The following is a 15,686-nucleotide window of genomic DNA, read 5'->3' on the forward strand; positions in this document are numbered from 1 at the left end:
CCTCCATAACTCTGAGAGTAAACAAATAGAACCTAATGGGCCAATAAGGGTCCATTTGGTTCCATTTGTACACTCTCAAGGACCCCTGGGCGTCCCCGGACCCCACTGTGAGAACCACTGTTCTAGATATCTTGTTCATGGAAGCAAAGTGTTGCATGGAAGGATGGGTGGAGTGACACAACCATCCTTAAAGGACTAAAAAAAGTTAGATGACACAAAAATAAAAAAAATCCGATACTGTTCACATCCTGCTGATTTTAATTATTCATGTGGTTCCACATTTGGATTTCATGCTGTTGGCTTCGTGACAGGGTGACAATAGAACCAGCAAAGGGCAGCGGGCTGATAACTTCACACACAATTACCCTATCAAGTCAACCCTATTAGTATGTTTATGGGATCTGCAATGAGCTTATTTACAATTCCAACTAAAGCGACTTCAAGTAAGTCGCAGTAAGGTCGGAGAGGCCGAGCACGCGGGAGTACCAAGAATCATTTTTAGATCATCATCGTCCTACAAGAACATCCAGTCCCCTATCAAAAGGACCAATGGCCTAATTCAGTTTCGGGGGTCTTATCATTTAATTGGGTGGTATTAGCAGTGGCTTAGCGTTGTAATTTTCCATGTAATTTCAGGGATGGGAGAAATTGGCTGTTGTTTGTTGGGAATGAATTGAAACATAATCTTTTTTTCACCCTTGTAGAGTTAAATGCAATTTCAATGAACAGTAAATATGCATGGGATATGATTACGATATTATTTGATATTGATGAAACAAGATGCCGTATCATATCAGAAAATACGAAAATAAGTTCAAATCGGTGCGGCTCACTGGATAAAACATTCCGCTACACATTCAACACGCACGCACGCACGCACGCACACACACACACACACACACACACACACACACACACACACACACACACACACACACACACACACACACACACACACACACACACACACACACACACACACACACACACACACACACACACACACACACACACACACAGGTGTTAAAATGTGACCACCTTTTGCAGATAAAAAACATGAGATTAGATGTAATTTTCATGCTAATCTGAAGCACTGTTCATTAGGGGGAGTGACATTCATCTCTTCTGGAGAAAGTCTTGTTCCTACAGTATGTCTGGTCTGGTCTGGAGACACATCCAGGTCACTGTCACACTTCTATCACACACACTGCCCGGGGCCAGTAAGCTCTGCTTGGATAATTCATTTGTCTGGTTCCTGTCTGGTTTCTTCTTTTCAGCTGCCTCTCAGGGAGCAGTAAGAAACAATACTGTATATTTTACACCCGTGGTTCTCAACCTTTTCTAGATCAGGGACCACTTAATAATAATAATAATGAATTGCATTTTTATGGCGCTTTTCTAAGTACTCAAACTTACTCAAAGCGCTTTACAATGGTTCATTCATTCATACAGGGAGGGGACATTGGGAGGTGGAGCGGCAAACAGTCGACGCCAGCGTCCCCACTTTTTCCACATTCACACACCAATGGTGGCAAGCAAGCGCCGACCGAGTCATTGGAGGCAATGTAGGGTTCAGTGTCTTGCCCAAGGACACTTCGACATGTGGACAGGAGGAGGAGCCGGGATTCGAACCGCCGACCCACGGATCATTGGACGACCTGCTCTACCTCCTGAGCCACAGCCGCCCACTTGAAAATCTAGAGAGCGTTCGCGGCCCACCCATCTGACCACTTAACCACTGTTAAGCCATTCAATCCGAGAACGCAGAGAATCTATAAATGTCTTCTAAATCCTAACAGGTTTCTGAAAAACGTATGTTGCCATGTCAGGGGTGCTCAGACCTTTTCATGTCCAGGACCCCCAAAATTATTAGGATTTGGTCGCCGACCCCATCTCAAAATATTTAGTGCCAAGGACCGGACTGGAAAGTTAGCATGCTATAATGGAAGCCATTGTTCTCGTATTAATAAGTCAAATAAAAAAAACCTGCCTAACGATGATGTCAACTGGTAGGCGGGCTTCTGAACTGTTCACAGCCCTCCTCTGAGACACAGACCAAGTAGACAAAAATGGTACCATATATTATCATCAGCATTAGAGAGGACCAACTATATAACATGACCATAGGTTGAAAATGGGTGAAGTTGTCCTTTAAGTGGTTAAGTGGTTGAATGTTATTATATTTTACATTAACATTTTTGCGTTTTGGCAATTATTTGGGGGCCCAAATACCATCATGGGAGGCCCACCACTATTCTGTACCTCCACTAATTCATGTTGGGGAAGTTGAGCCTGGGGCCAAATGAATTATTAACCATTATAACTCTATATTCTCTCTCTCTCTCTCTCTCTCTCTCTTCATCAGCATCTTTCCTGTGCTATCATCCACTCTGTGTTTCCCATAGAGACAAATAAAGGGATCGGGTTTTACCAATAAAAGTGCTATCTTGCAAGTGTAAAGGACATGGTTTGTACATTGTCAGTTTTGATACTTTCCAAAATGTAAACTTCAAGCTGACAGCACAGATAAATGCATATGGTTGGTTATGGTTAAACTGACAAGCACGATTATGCAATGCATAAGGTTCACTTTCAAATGAGATAACATGAACCGTAGGGTTAATCGAACCCATGAAAATCAATTGATCATAAAATAACCGATTTTCAAAAATAGCAGATTGTGATGCGACGCATTGTGAGCTTGTGTATAGATCCGTTATTTTTACACAACACCGTTGCATGATGTATAAAAATAGGGCTTACGTGGTCAGACTTATAGATTTAGTCGGTAATAAAAAATCAATTCAAATTTTTTGGTGTCAATTTGTTCTCATAAAATAGAAAAATAAATCTCCCTAGAAACATGCTTCTCGATTATTCGATTAATCGGAAAAGTAAAATAATCAATAGTTGCAGCCTTAATGAACAGCGCGACTCGATCTGTCAGTGAAATAGTGATCAACAAACTTGTAGATTGGCTATCTTCTGCGAGTGATAACAGAGGGGTTAGCATGACCAAGGTAAAACAAATCTGACTGTGATGCAATAGGATTTGACTTGTGGTTCACTCTGTTACCACCTTGACCCACAGTAATCCTGTGCTTTCTGCTGTAATCCGCTCACACACACACACGCAGGAAAATATATGACACATACATATACAGTAGGGTATGTGCAGATGCATGCATACTGTACATACAAATGTAAAAGTTCAGATACAATCTCTCTGCAACCTGTTAAAGTAGTCTCTCTCTCTCTCTCTCTCTCTCTCTCTCTCAGCCAAGCCAATAATCAATAAATCAATGGATGGCACAGAACAGAAAGGAGAAGGTCTTGTAAATACACATTCATGTTTATTAACAATTAAACAGAGACTATAGATCGTTAGACTTCCGACATAGACTTTTCATTTAAAACATTCATAATTTTTTTTTTACCCTCCCCACAATCCCTTTTTCTTCTCAAAAGAAAAAGTAATTCATATCCCGTTGTAACAGCTGTACAAAGACAGCTCCATAACGATTCAATAATTTGTCTTAAAAATGTTCTTACTTAAAGTCAATGCAAATCATGTGGCAACAAAAGGACAGCTTTATTGCTAATTGGTACTTTGTCGGCACAACCCTTTCGACGCTCTAGACGTTTTGTTTGTTTGTCGAGGGACAGTTGATGAAATAGTCGAGCGACAAAGTATTAATAAGCCGTTAGCGTACCCTCATGAGTTCTGTCTTTTTTTCCTCTTCTCTCCGTCTTTTACAGCAGTGCTGTGTGATCACAAATGACTACAGCTTGTATGTACATGCACTAAAGTGCTAGTGTTCAAAAAAAGGCATGCAAATATTTGACCGATATTTGTACAACTGCCTTCCAAATATGCATATACGGCTATTCAGTTGTTCTTTTACCCAACCACCCCCATGTCGAAGTACAGAGCGGAACATTCATCTGAACATAGAAAATAAATAAAGTACATTAGCGTATCTTAGTTGACATCATGTGTCCCTGCTCCCTGCTTCAGTCCCAGTGAAGCAGGGCTCGTGTTTTTTTTTGTTTGTCTTTCGTCCCCCTTGAAACAAAACATGAGCAGTTCTTGAAGTTCAAGTTTCAAAGGCTAGGAACAACATTTTAAGGTATATGCCCTCGCTTTAACATAAAAAAATAATTTGAACATGTTTTTTCACAGGACCGATTATAACAAATAATAAAAAATAAAATCCACCCCAACAAACAAATAAACAGACAATAAAATTAAACAGACAATAGACGGTGTAAACTTCATATTTGGACAAATACAACAGCTGATCTACAGTTTTTCCATAAAAAAAAAAGATTCAGAAGTGTGATTGAAATTTATATATACATTTTATATATGCATATATATATACGCCAGTGGTTCTCAACCTGTGGGTCGGGACTCCAGGGGGGGTCCCCAAATTATTATTTTTTTTGGGGGGGGGGTCCCCAGATAACAGTTAAGTGACAATTTAAGTGACTTTTTAATACTTTTTTTTTTTTTTAAAGAAAGAAAGAAAAAAGAACACTACTGCATCAAAAGTAATCAACAAACTATACTATAAAAACTGGTCAAATATTGTCCAAATTGTCAAATAATATAAGAAAGAGGCAACATTTTTAAAATAGCTGATCTATAAGCTCACAACATGAGGAGTTTTGTTCTTGTAGATCGGCTATACTGAGTCAAACTAAATACAATGCCTCAGCCTGGGCTGCTGGCACAGTGGTCCAGGCACCTAGGCTGAATGTAGTCTGTCACTCCCCATTTCCTGTCAGCGTACTGTCCTATCCATAAAGGCATAAAAGCCCAAAAATAAATCTTAAACAAACGGGAAAAAAATGCATGTCTGAACTCCTAGAATTCCAAGTGCTTGACAGGTTGGGGGTCCCCAGTTCAAAAATGTCTTTTCTGCAAGGTCCACGGCCTGAAAAGGTTGATAACCACTGTATGTATGTATATATATATATATATATATATATATATATATATATATATATATATATATATATATATATATATATACGTACATATATATATATATATGTATATATATGTACACGTGTATATATATATATATATATATATATATATATATATATATATATATATATATATATATATATATATATATTAGTATATTTTGTACACACACACACACACACACACACACACACACACACACACACAGGGCTGTGAATAACTGTCTACAGGCACCTCTTATGGAAATGTTTTTTTCTTTTACTTGTCAGTGGTGTAACAGTACAATCCAGGTTCTTCTCAGAGGAACTTCTGGGTTCTTTTTCCTCATTGGTCGGCTGGTGCTACTGTGGGTGGAGCTCAACCCCTCCCCCTCTTATGGCTCTGCCCCTCCCCCGCCCCCGGAGAGAGTGAAGCCTAATTTATGCCCCGTCATGCGATGGCGTCGCAAACTGAAAATAGACGATCTACGAATTTACGATATAGATTTCGGGCGTGTGACACCGTCGTGTGACGAAGCATAAATCAGGCTTGAGTTTGATGAGGTACTGAGGGTCTGTTCAGCCTCTGAGAGGAGAGTCGGGCAGAAGATGATGATGGAACCACGAAGGTGGAGGGAGGAAGTAAGGAAGTAAAGGAAGGAAGGAGGAGGGAAGGAGGAAGAGGAGCAGGGCAGAGGAGGAGAAGGCCTTCACTCGAGCTCCTGCCCCCCTGGCTCCTCCTCCAGCATGGTTATGGTGCTGCTGCTGCTGCTGTGTCCCGGCGGAGGGAAGGTGAACCTTCTCCCTTTGGACCTGCTGTCGCTGCCGTCGCCCCACTTGGGCGAGGAGGAAGGGGAGTGGGCGGCCCAGCGCGACGGAGGGCGGCGGTTGGCGGGGCGCGCCGGCCGCAGGAAGCAGGAGTCCAGGGGCGGGGCCACCGGCGAGCGCGGCAGATCCTGGCAGGCGAAGGACAAGAGGGGGGCGTCAGAGAGGAGGGGACGGGGGGACAGGGGCGGGGACGGGGGGACGGGGGGGTGGGGGGATAAAAGACGTTTGCATTAAAAAGAAAAAAAAAACAGAAATGACGTGAATTCGAGAAATGGATGTTGAAATCCATCCTGTGAGAATTCACTGTGAGGCATGAGGAACGAACTATGGGCAAAAAAGGATGAGCATCATGATTGATTAGGATTCATGAGATGATGATTAAAGAGAAATTGTGAGTGGTGTCTGAAGTCTGTTGCTACGCCGTTAGTTCGGTGGTTCTCAAAGTGAGGTCTAGGGACCTCTCTGGGCTCCTTGAGGGGTTTCCAAATGGACCCTAAAGCTCACTCCACACCAATGATTCGCCATGCAACTCCTTGCAACATGCAACTAGTACTTGCAACCATTATCCCCAATGGCAGTTGCAAGGAGTTGCATTGGTGCGGTTGACCTTAAAACTGTTTTGTTGCAAGGAGTTGCGACTAGTTGCATTGGTGCGGTTTGGTCTTTAAGCGCAACACATACACCCGTCCCAACCTTTCTTTTTTTAAAGGGAGGTGATACAGTATAACTACAAGTTGACGTCATTTTCAAATACTGATGGGCGGTCTCGCAACGTTTTTCTCGGTACCCGTGCACCTCCAGATGTCCTGACTCTCCGAACTACAGTTCGGAAAGCCTGTGCGAACCGGAAGATTTTCCGATGTCGGAGGGAGTATGTATCGGCCTTTACAGGTCTGTAACACTGAGACTGCTTTATCTCAGAGTTATGGGGGTTCTTTGAAATTAAAAAAGTTTGAGAACCACCCACTGCTGTTAGTCACTCCTGCCATACTACACACACAGAATGATGTCGAGTACGGAGTGATTGGGTCAACAGGCTCGCATGAGGACATCACACCATGCTGGCCTGATTCAGAATTAGTCCTTTTTTTTCTCCCCCCCGGTGTTAAATTTCGGCCGATGGATGAAGGAAACGAGACACTGGTCAGACAGTCTGCGATGATGAACTGGATGAACCAGATGAACTGACAGGAAATCAGGTCAAGAAAGATGGATAGAGTGCACACAGAACAGACTGGGTCAGCAGTAGATGATATGCCAAACACTGTGCTTATATGATGACTGGATCAGCCAAGGCAGACGGATAAAGTGCATAGAGGAGAAATGGACGTAATCATAAGTGGTATGTGAAACTAACTACCATTAAATGAACTGATGTAGGAGAGAGAGAGAGAGAGAGAGAGAGAGAGAGAGAGAGAGAGAGAGAGAGAGAGAGAGAGAGAGAGAGAGAGAGAGAGAGAGAGAATTAATTAATGAATTAATTAATACTATATGCACAGGAGTGATGGGTCCACCAAAGCATGATGTGCACAGCATGTTTAACCAGGTTATTAAAAATGACCCATTCTGTGGCCTGGGTGATAACACACAAGTCATGTGTTCTTGACAATAACACCAACTCACAGAAACTCCACCAATCATGCGGCTCTGACGCCTACACAAAGTCAACAACCTGGGCGCCGACCGAAAACAGCAATGTGACCTAACGAACGCCATTGCTGTTCGTCTCACCCACTCCTCCGTAGATGCTGTGGGCCATTGGTCCAGCATGCAACAATGAACCTCCGCCCGTGTTAACTCAAAGCAGAGACCAGAAGCCTCATCACACACACACACACACACACACACACAGACACTCACACACAAACCCACAGAGGTGAGAGAGGGAACAGGGAAATGACCGATGTGTTAAGAGGACCGCCTTCGTCAATGAGTCGTTTTGAGGGCTTGTTAGTGCGCGGGAGGAGAGACGGCGGGGGCGAAACTGTAAAAAGAGGAGAGAGAGAAGGCATGGCAGCAACAAATTGAAGGCTAGGACAAACTCCATCCACTGGCAGGCATGGTGGCGGAGACGCAGCTAGAGGGACCTGCTAGGAACACAACGGAGAGGGGTGGGTTGGGTTGGGGGGCAGTTCATGTTAGAATGCTCTAGAGGTGGCCGTAATTTGCAAGAAAAGGACAACAAACAACTTCTGCCGAGGAGGGTGAGGCTATAAGAGTCAAACGTGTCCAAAAGAGTCACCGTTTCATGTCATGAACACCTTGCCGGCTGCGCATTTAGATTTATGAAGCAAGTCACTGTTTCCTTGTAAACCCCGCCCCATCCACACCCACGATCAGTCCGATCAACAGACCGTTGACATTGATTCCCGATACAGTCTCTTGACGACTCTTTGGGTCACGTGAGCTGCGGTTGTGAACTTTGAGAGAACAATGATCAATACAGAGGAAACGAGGCATGCAGACATCGAAACAAAAAGACAACAATAACAACAGCAACAACAACAACACAGATGCATGACACAGCGTCGCACCACTCCGATGGCTTCACACACTGTCAGGGTCGTGTTGTCCTGTGAGGCATGCATCAATGAGGAGGAGGTGAGGTGAGGTGAGAGAGAGGGAGGAGGGTCCTTGTGGCCTGTGAAACCCACCCACCATGTTGAGGAAGGTCAAAGGACACAGACTAGAAGCAGGAGTAGGAACTTACATCACGGAGACAAGCGGTTAGAGTCCCCAAGGAGCTGTTAGTATGACAGTGTGGTTCTAGATCGGAACACAGAAGATAAGCAGGGAGGGAGAGATAGAGCCCAGACCAGAGGAGAGGATAGGGGTATAGGATAAGAGGAGAGGGGAGGGGAGGGGAGGGGAGGGAAAGGAGAGGGGAGAGGGAAGAGGAGAGAGGAGGAGAGGAAAACGGAAAGTGGGATATGTTAATCAGTGAAATCAGGGCCAGAGGACAGAGGAAAGGGTATGGATAAGGATACGGCTAGCATATCAAAAGGCAGAGAGGTTGACTGCCCGGCAGTGAGGTAACTGATTTCAACACTACAAAGATGGCAATACAAAGCACACGCTGCAGGACCTGGAAGAAACACCATGACTTTGAAGGGGAGTTTACACAGCCATGGCATGGAGAGACACAGGCCATCTGAGTATGTGTGGGGGGAATCATCTGATTCGCCTTCTACCCAGTGTGTCTTCGAATGCTCTCTAAGAAACAGCACAGACTTGTGTAGCGGAGATCTGCACCTACCGATATGTTTGGTGACATCAAAATGCCATCTAGGTCTAGAACCAGGCAGTCTAATGCAAAGGTAACATGTAAATTAGATAGCATGTTATGTAGACAGATGCCAGGTTCATTTGTTGACCTGGCATCCTATATAGTTTCAATGTACAGATTATTATTATTATTATTTGTATTATACAGTTTATACTGATGCTAGGTTCTTGGTTGACCTATGATCCTCCTAGATTACTGAGGCACTACACTGTCTCTATGCATTTGATGCATGTGTTTACCTTGCTTACTGTAAGTCGCTCTGGATAATGCTTAAATTGTAAATTGTAGAACAGAGTGGGAAAAAATCCGAGATTTAGAAACAAACTGCAATGCAGAACCAATGCAAAGACTTTAGGGTGGTCCTTCATATTGGGGCAGTATCAGGATTAGTTTTCAAAGCAATGGCCATAGGTCTGTTTCTGTTTCAAGGCCCAGCTTTGAATTTTGATTTTGCCAGATGATCGGAAGGCGGAGATCTCCGATCGGCTGTCTACGCAAGGATAATACTGTATACAATATACATTTACTTATTTATACGCCATGTACATGATGGCCAAGCCCATCTATACTGAAACAGGGCATGTAGGCTGTATGTTTCCTCAAGACCTGAACATGAACAGTCTAACAACCAGAAAAACCCAAAGTGAAACTCTGGAAGTTTGAATGTCATATAGCAGTTGATGCGTGTCAAAAATGATAAAGATTGCTATAATGCTATTTCCATTTGGCCAAAGACCATCTAATCAACATGCCGTCAAGCAGCCTGTGGCATGGCATCAATGCGGGGACGATGCCATCTGGATTTTTCATAGTGGGGCTATGCCACTTCGCCACTGAACACATATTGCGATTTGTCTGGCTTCACACAAACACACGTCAAAAAAATGCAAATAATTTGTGGTGGCAAAAAAAAAAAAAGTACAAAATAGATTCATGTGCAGAAAATGTAGTGGATTAATACAATAGGTTCATATTCTATTTGGCAAATGTCCTCTCCCTGTGTGTCAATGTTTTCAGGGCGATGCAAACAACAACAACAGCATTTGACACATTATTATAAAAAAACCTATATTATTATTATGGTAATAACACACGCACGCACGCACACACACACACACACGTATACGCACACACACGCGCATGCGTGCACACACACACACACACACACACACACACACACACACACACACACGTCAAAATATACACTAATATACACTAATATACACTGTATTGTCTGTCTTTACTCTATTGTATTGTCTGTTGGAAAGACCAGGGAACACGAGACAGCAGCTAGCAAATCTTTCCTGCTAATGTAGGTATCAGACAATCGTCATATCAGGGATTACGCCTCTCACTGTACATATTGCAGATTACAATTATCTGTCTAGTAGTGTATATAAAACATGGTCAACAACTAAGGGCCTTAAAAATCCTTCCGGGAAGATCAAAGCTACAAACAACATTAGACATGTTAGCAGCATAAATTTCAGATATTAAAGGCTTACGCCCCTTAATATCATTATCTACAAAATAACCAGCAGTATTTCCCACTTGGTTTACATCATCTATCATTTATTTTTCCTCAACTTCAGCTGGATGGGGTGGTGAGTAGGGCCTGGCCGATTTCTCAGGCGATATTGGCCTCTCCCAGTCATAATTATATAAGGAGGATGTAGTGGATTTGTTCAAGTTATTATGTGCTGGTTTTGAAATGACATTTTGGCACGATAACTTTGGGTTGTTTTCATAAGATTATTATATTTACTTCTCTTTCAAGAACAAATAATAAACAATAGCTACTGTACAAGCAAAATTCCAGAATACATCTGTGGTATAGCGCTCTGGTTGAGAATATAGTGGGACTTGTAAATAGCAAGTATACAGGGTTAGACAGAGTAATCAACAGTGATCATTATAGTTATCGGGTGCCAGAAATCAAGGTATCGGCCGGACCCTAGTGGCGAGCAGGTAGCAGTTCAAGCATAAAGATGGAAGTCCTGACTACAAGACAGTTAGTTAAGACGAAGATACAGCACAAGCCTTGACGTTTCTATAATGAAGCAAAGAGTACAGCATTACTGCCAAGTAGAAACATTGTGAAATACTTTTTTTTTAAACATTACCATCGCATCAGTCAGTGCTTTCAATCTGAGAAAAAGACATGAATATTGTCATTATCGTGTATGTACCTAATTTATCGTTTAGCTTTATTTTTTGTTTTTGTTTTTATTAATCATTGCAGATTCCTCATCACATGCTTCATCATATAAATATATACAAATAAATATATATATATATATATACACATAGTTTGTCGTCAACCCATTCCAAGGAAAAATCCAAAGTCATCGCGTCATAAACCCAGAGATCATATGCTTGAAGTTTTGAATCCAGTGAGTATACATATTTACCTCCATGCATCCAGACTGTCCTCTGTCTGAGTCGGCCTGTGTTCTGGCGTCTCGTCCCCCAGCCTGCAGCCTCCTCTCCTCTCTGAAGCTCTGCTCCAGCAGCTTCTTGTTGAGGATGCGGGCTGCGTTCTCGGCCAGCGTGTAGCCCGGAGGGGCCGACAGGTCCTGCCTCACGCTCACCACCTCCGGCGTCTTTTCCCCCTGCAACTCCACGATCAGCTGCACGGGGCTGGGCGAGCGCCCGCGGGCGGTCCTCAGGAGCTCCTGCGCGACAGATTTGGGGTCCATAGCGCCGGCGGGGGCGCCCCCGTGAGCCGGGCTGGGCTGCGTGGTGGTGGCGGGCGGGTTGGCGCGAGTGCGGCTGGGGGACTTGTTGAACTTCTGCAAAGGGTCGTAGGCCACGGGGGTGTGGTCGATGATGTTGAAGAGGCTGGAGAGGCCGTCGTTGATGGTGGTGTGGACGGGGCTGTCGCGGGTGGTGGTGGAGCGCGCCCAGGCAGACTCGCTGTTGCCCTTCTGGGGGGTGGTGGGCGTGGTGGGCGCCCTGCTGGCCGCGGGGAGGTCGGCCTTGCTGGAGGTGGACAGCTTGCGCTGGAGCTTGGGCGAGCCGTACTTGGGAGAGCAACAGGGCCGCTCGAACTTGCTCTGCACCACGGGGGAGTACTGGATCTTCCGCAGGCTGCGCGAGGGGGAGGAGATGGGGGTGGAGCCCCCGCCCTTCGGGGTGAGGCAGCGGTGCGGGCTGCTGGTCAGGTTCCGCAGCACGTCGGTCTGGAGGCCCACGCTGATGGTCTGCAGGGTCTGCGTGCCCCGCGTGGTGAAACCGTTGGTCTGGCAGGCGGTGTCCCGCAACACGAGGCTCGGCGGAGAGCGGATGGCGTTCCTCACGGAGAAGGCGACCTCCTTCATGTCGTCGCTCAGGTTCCGGGACAGCTGCAGGTCCAGAGAGGCGGCGTAGCCCACCGTGGAGCAGATGGGGGCCTGGGTAGGAGGAGTCCTCAGTGCCCCGGCATCCAGCAGCCCGCACGGCCACCTCCCGCCACTGAACCCCTCGTCCCCGCCACCGGCTCCGGCCTCTCCACCGCCTCCGCCGCGGCCTTTGGCGTACAGGAAGTCCGACTCCGCGGCAGAGGGTCGCGCGGCGGCCCCCGTCCTGGTGGGGCTGTGCAGCAGGTGGACCCCGTAGTGCTCCAGCCCCGCGCCTGCGGCCCCGGCTCCGTTGCCCCTCAGCGGGGACCTGTGGCAGTGTTCGGCGCCACTCAGTGTGCTGGTGGTCAAGGTGGCGCTGGTAGTGAGGAGCCAGACGGGAGGCTGGAATGGATCGAGGGTAACGCCGGGGTCCGCCCCCCTGGCCTCAGGGTCTGACCACGCCTCCAGGGAAGGGCCCGGCGGACCCGAGGGGGCGGAGTCGGGGAAGTCCCAGCCCTTGTTGTTAAACTCCTCGATGTACTTGAGGTCGTCCGGGGACAGGGGCGGGGTCACGTCGTCCACGCCTCGGTCGCCGCGGTGATCCTTGTCGGGGAGGAATGGCGAGCTGTCCATCAAGCGCTGGAAGTCGCTCATGGAGCACACAGACTTGGCTCTAAGGGGGGTACGGACACACACACACACACACACACACACACACACACACACACACACACACACACACACACACACACACACACACACACACACACACACACACACACACACACACACACACACACACACAGCAACAAGATCAACGGGACTGGAGGTGTCTGTGGTATATGTCTCCACACTGGAGCACAAAAACAAAAAAACAATTCTACACAGATTTCATCTTTCATGCTTTCTCAGTGCAGGGTAAAGAAAGTCTAAACTTTTGTCCAGCCGTCCCCCCGGCCCCAACCCCACCCCAAAAAAACGAAACAAAGTTTTCTTCCCCTCTTGTGTTTTCAAGTGGGCTGAATTATTCAGCAGCATTGTGAGCCGGATCAAACGCCCTCCAAAAGAGCAGTTTTAATAAAATATCACCAGGGGGGACTTCACTGTCACTTCTGGTTACTGTGTTTAGACAAAGGCACCAGACGTGTCCCCGGTGGATTAGTTTATATGAGCGGCAAAAATTCAGAGGCAACCTGCACTCAAAAGCAGGGTTTGTTCGCTGTTGACACCAATGAGCCTCATTTTGCAAAGCAGATTGATCAGACAATGAATGACCTCTAAACTGCCTCTTATAAGGCTTTTGTACCTGTGTAGGCTCCCAGTGCCCATGTCTTCCTCTGCGCCGAAGGCGGGTGGCTCATCTCTCTCCGACAGCTCATTCAAGGCCTGAAATAGAAAGGCCATACACAGCAATCATGGTGAAAGGTGCTGTTACAAAATGCAATCTGTGACGGTTCCATTCCATGCTTATTAGTTCTATGACCTTTTTCTGTGGTTGGTTATGAGTTGTGTATTTGCTTTGCCCTTCTTAATTATGTTTTCTCATTTGTTCCTATAGGACTTGGGGAGCAGTGTGATGGCTATGATCAGTGAAATCGGGAAGCACCTGGGCCTGGATGCTCAGTGCTCACGCTCCTTTAAAAGCCTGTCTCCCCAGTCCTTTGGCAGGTCACCCACATGTGCATCTTTTCCAACATTTACGTTAATACATGCAACACTCTCACCCACACTACACAATCCACTCATGCATACACACATTACACTACCGACTTTACTGATTTCCACACCTCATCCGTCCAGCCTTTATTTGTTCATTTGTTTTGGAATATTTAATAAATACAAATTGCTATGTTCCCTGCCACCCCTAGGCCCGTGTCATAACACAATGGGGGCTTGTCCGGGATTTAACCACTTAAACCCTCTATTCTTAGTCAAAACGGACCTTAGTTAAAACTATACTTGGACCACTTCTTCCCCTCCACCCCAAAGTTCTTCTCCAAAAATAGCCGATCTACAAGCTCAAGTGGTTAATATCTCTACAATAGATTATATCCAGGCTGCAAAAGTCTTAACTTAACAACAGAGTTGTGTGAAGGGTTTACACTGTTCAAATATATCTCTAAAGTATTCAATTTGGGGGTGGGGATCTGATGTTCATACTGTAGCCTTAAGGCAGTTGGAAATTTCAAATAACAAATGGTGACATTATCTGGTTCACAACTCTAAAATACAGCAGATTGGGTCATTAAATGCATTAGTTTTGTCTTGTCCCATTTTTCACTGTAAGAGCAGCTAGCGCTTCCTTTCAAATAATGGACATTTTTCATGTTGGAATGAAAGTCTCAACTCTCCCTTGCTCTCTGAAATGGATATAAAGTGTTTTAGAGCTGTTGAGCTGCTCCCTGATGTTCTTATCTCACTCACTATGGTCATAAAGTAGCTTCAATAACAATCCCGATTATAGCTGCTGTGCAGCAATGGGAGAAAAAGAGGAAGGAGGAAGAGGACAATCTACAAGCTCACAACGTGTCGCATTGCAACACGTTGTGATTTTCAAATGCTATTTTCAGATGTAGTACTTTTTCAATTGTACTGTAAGTCTATTTTGATGCCAATACTTTTTTATTTTGATACAATGACTTTTACGGAGTACTTCTTCCACAAGTGATTTTCATGCATGGGAAGTCAGATTTCCTGGCAGAAAGGAGATGAAGAAACACAAATACAAGAGGGACTTGCAGAAGAGCTGCCCTGCAGGCCCCTAATAATAAGTTTAACATTCACCCCATGATCTGTTTTGGGAACCGTAGGGATCACAACGGCAGTTATCTCATTTTAGAATGAACCTCTTCATATGCATAATCACCGGTCAGGAGGGTCTTCTTAGCTAGAATGGGAGCCTGGCACTGGATGAGGTGTCATTAAATGACAATATTGTAGGTGACAATAATAACCATCTGGAATACATTTTATTCCAGAGTGAGTATTCAGTGTTACAATCTTCATTTAGATTTTAGGCGTTTAGCTGACGTTCTCATTCATTGGACGGCTCCTATCAGCTCGCCGAAAATAACCTATTCTCAACTCTGAAACATCAGTGTTTTTATGTGTTGTTTTCGCTGAACGACACAGTCGTATGAGGACGTTTAAATTGAGCTTAACACGCAAGAAGCTCATTGCCTTTGATGGGACACATACAGTAGCTATTGGTACAAGGGTTAGAAAAGAGCATACACACACCAGTGTTGCGAAGGAGCTGACCACGGTGAGTAAGATCA

The 15,686-nt window shown here is 45.2% G+C and overlaps 1 protein-coding gene across 4 annotated transcripts in view; it reads right to left on the reverse strand.

Moving 5' to 3' along the window:
* Positions 1 to 5,552: 5,552 nt before the first annotated feature.
* Positions 5,553 to 15,686, reverse strand: part of mtcl1 (microtubule crosslinking factor 1) — a 90,226-nt gene continuing 80,092 nt past the window's right edge. For 3 of the 4 annotated variants that reach the window (XM_084057745.1, XM_084057744.1, XM_084057743.1), the window contains 3 exons: positions 13,715 to 13,794; positions 11,500 to 13,081; positions 5,553 to 5,930 (listed from right to left, as the gene is read on the reverse strand). In XM_084057745.1, the coding sequence (XP_083913871.1) occupies positions 5,685 to 5,930; positions 11,500 to 13,081; positions 13,715 to 13,794 (1,908 nt within the window). In that variant the 3' untranslated portion in view covers positions 5,553 to 5,684. Of the gene's footprint in view, positions 5,931 to 11,211; positions 11,237 to 11,499; positions 13,082 to 13,714; positions 13,795 to 15,686 lie in introns of all 4 variants that reach the window. The other variant, XM_084057746.1, reaches the window with a different exon arrangement.

The sequence above is a fragment of the Gymnoscopelus microlampas genome (assembly GCF_963454915.1).
Source record: "Gymnoscopelus microlampas genome assembly, chromosome: 5".
In the NCBI taxonomy this organism is placed as follows: Eukaryota; Metazoa; Chordata; class Actinopteri; order Myctophiformes; family Myctophidae; genus Gymnoscopelus; species Gymnoscopelus microlampas.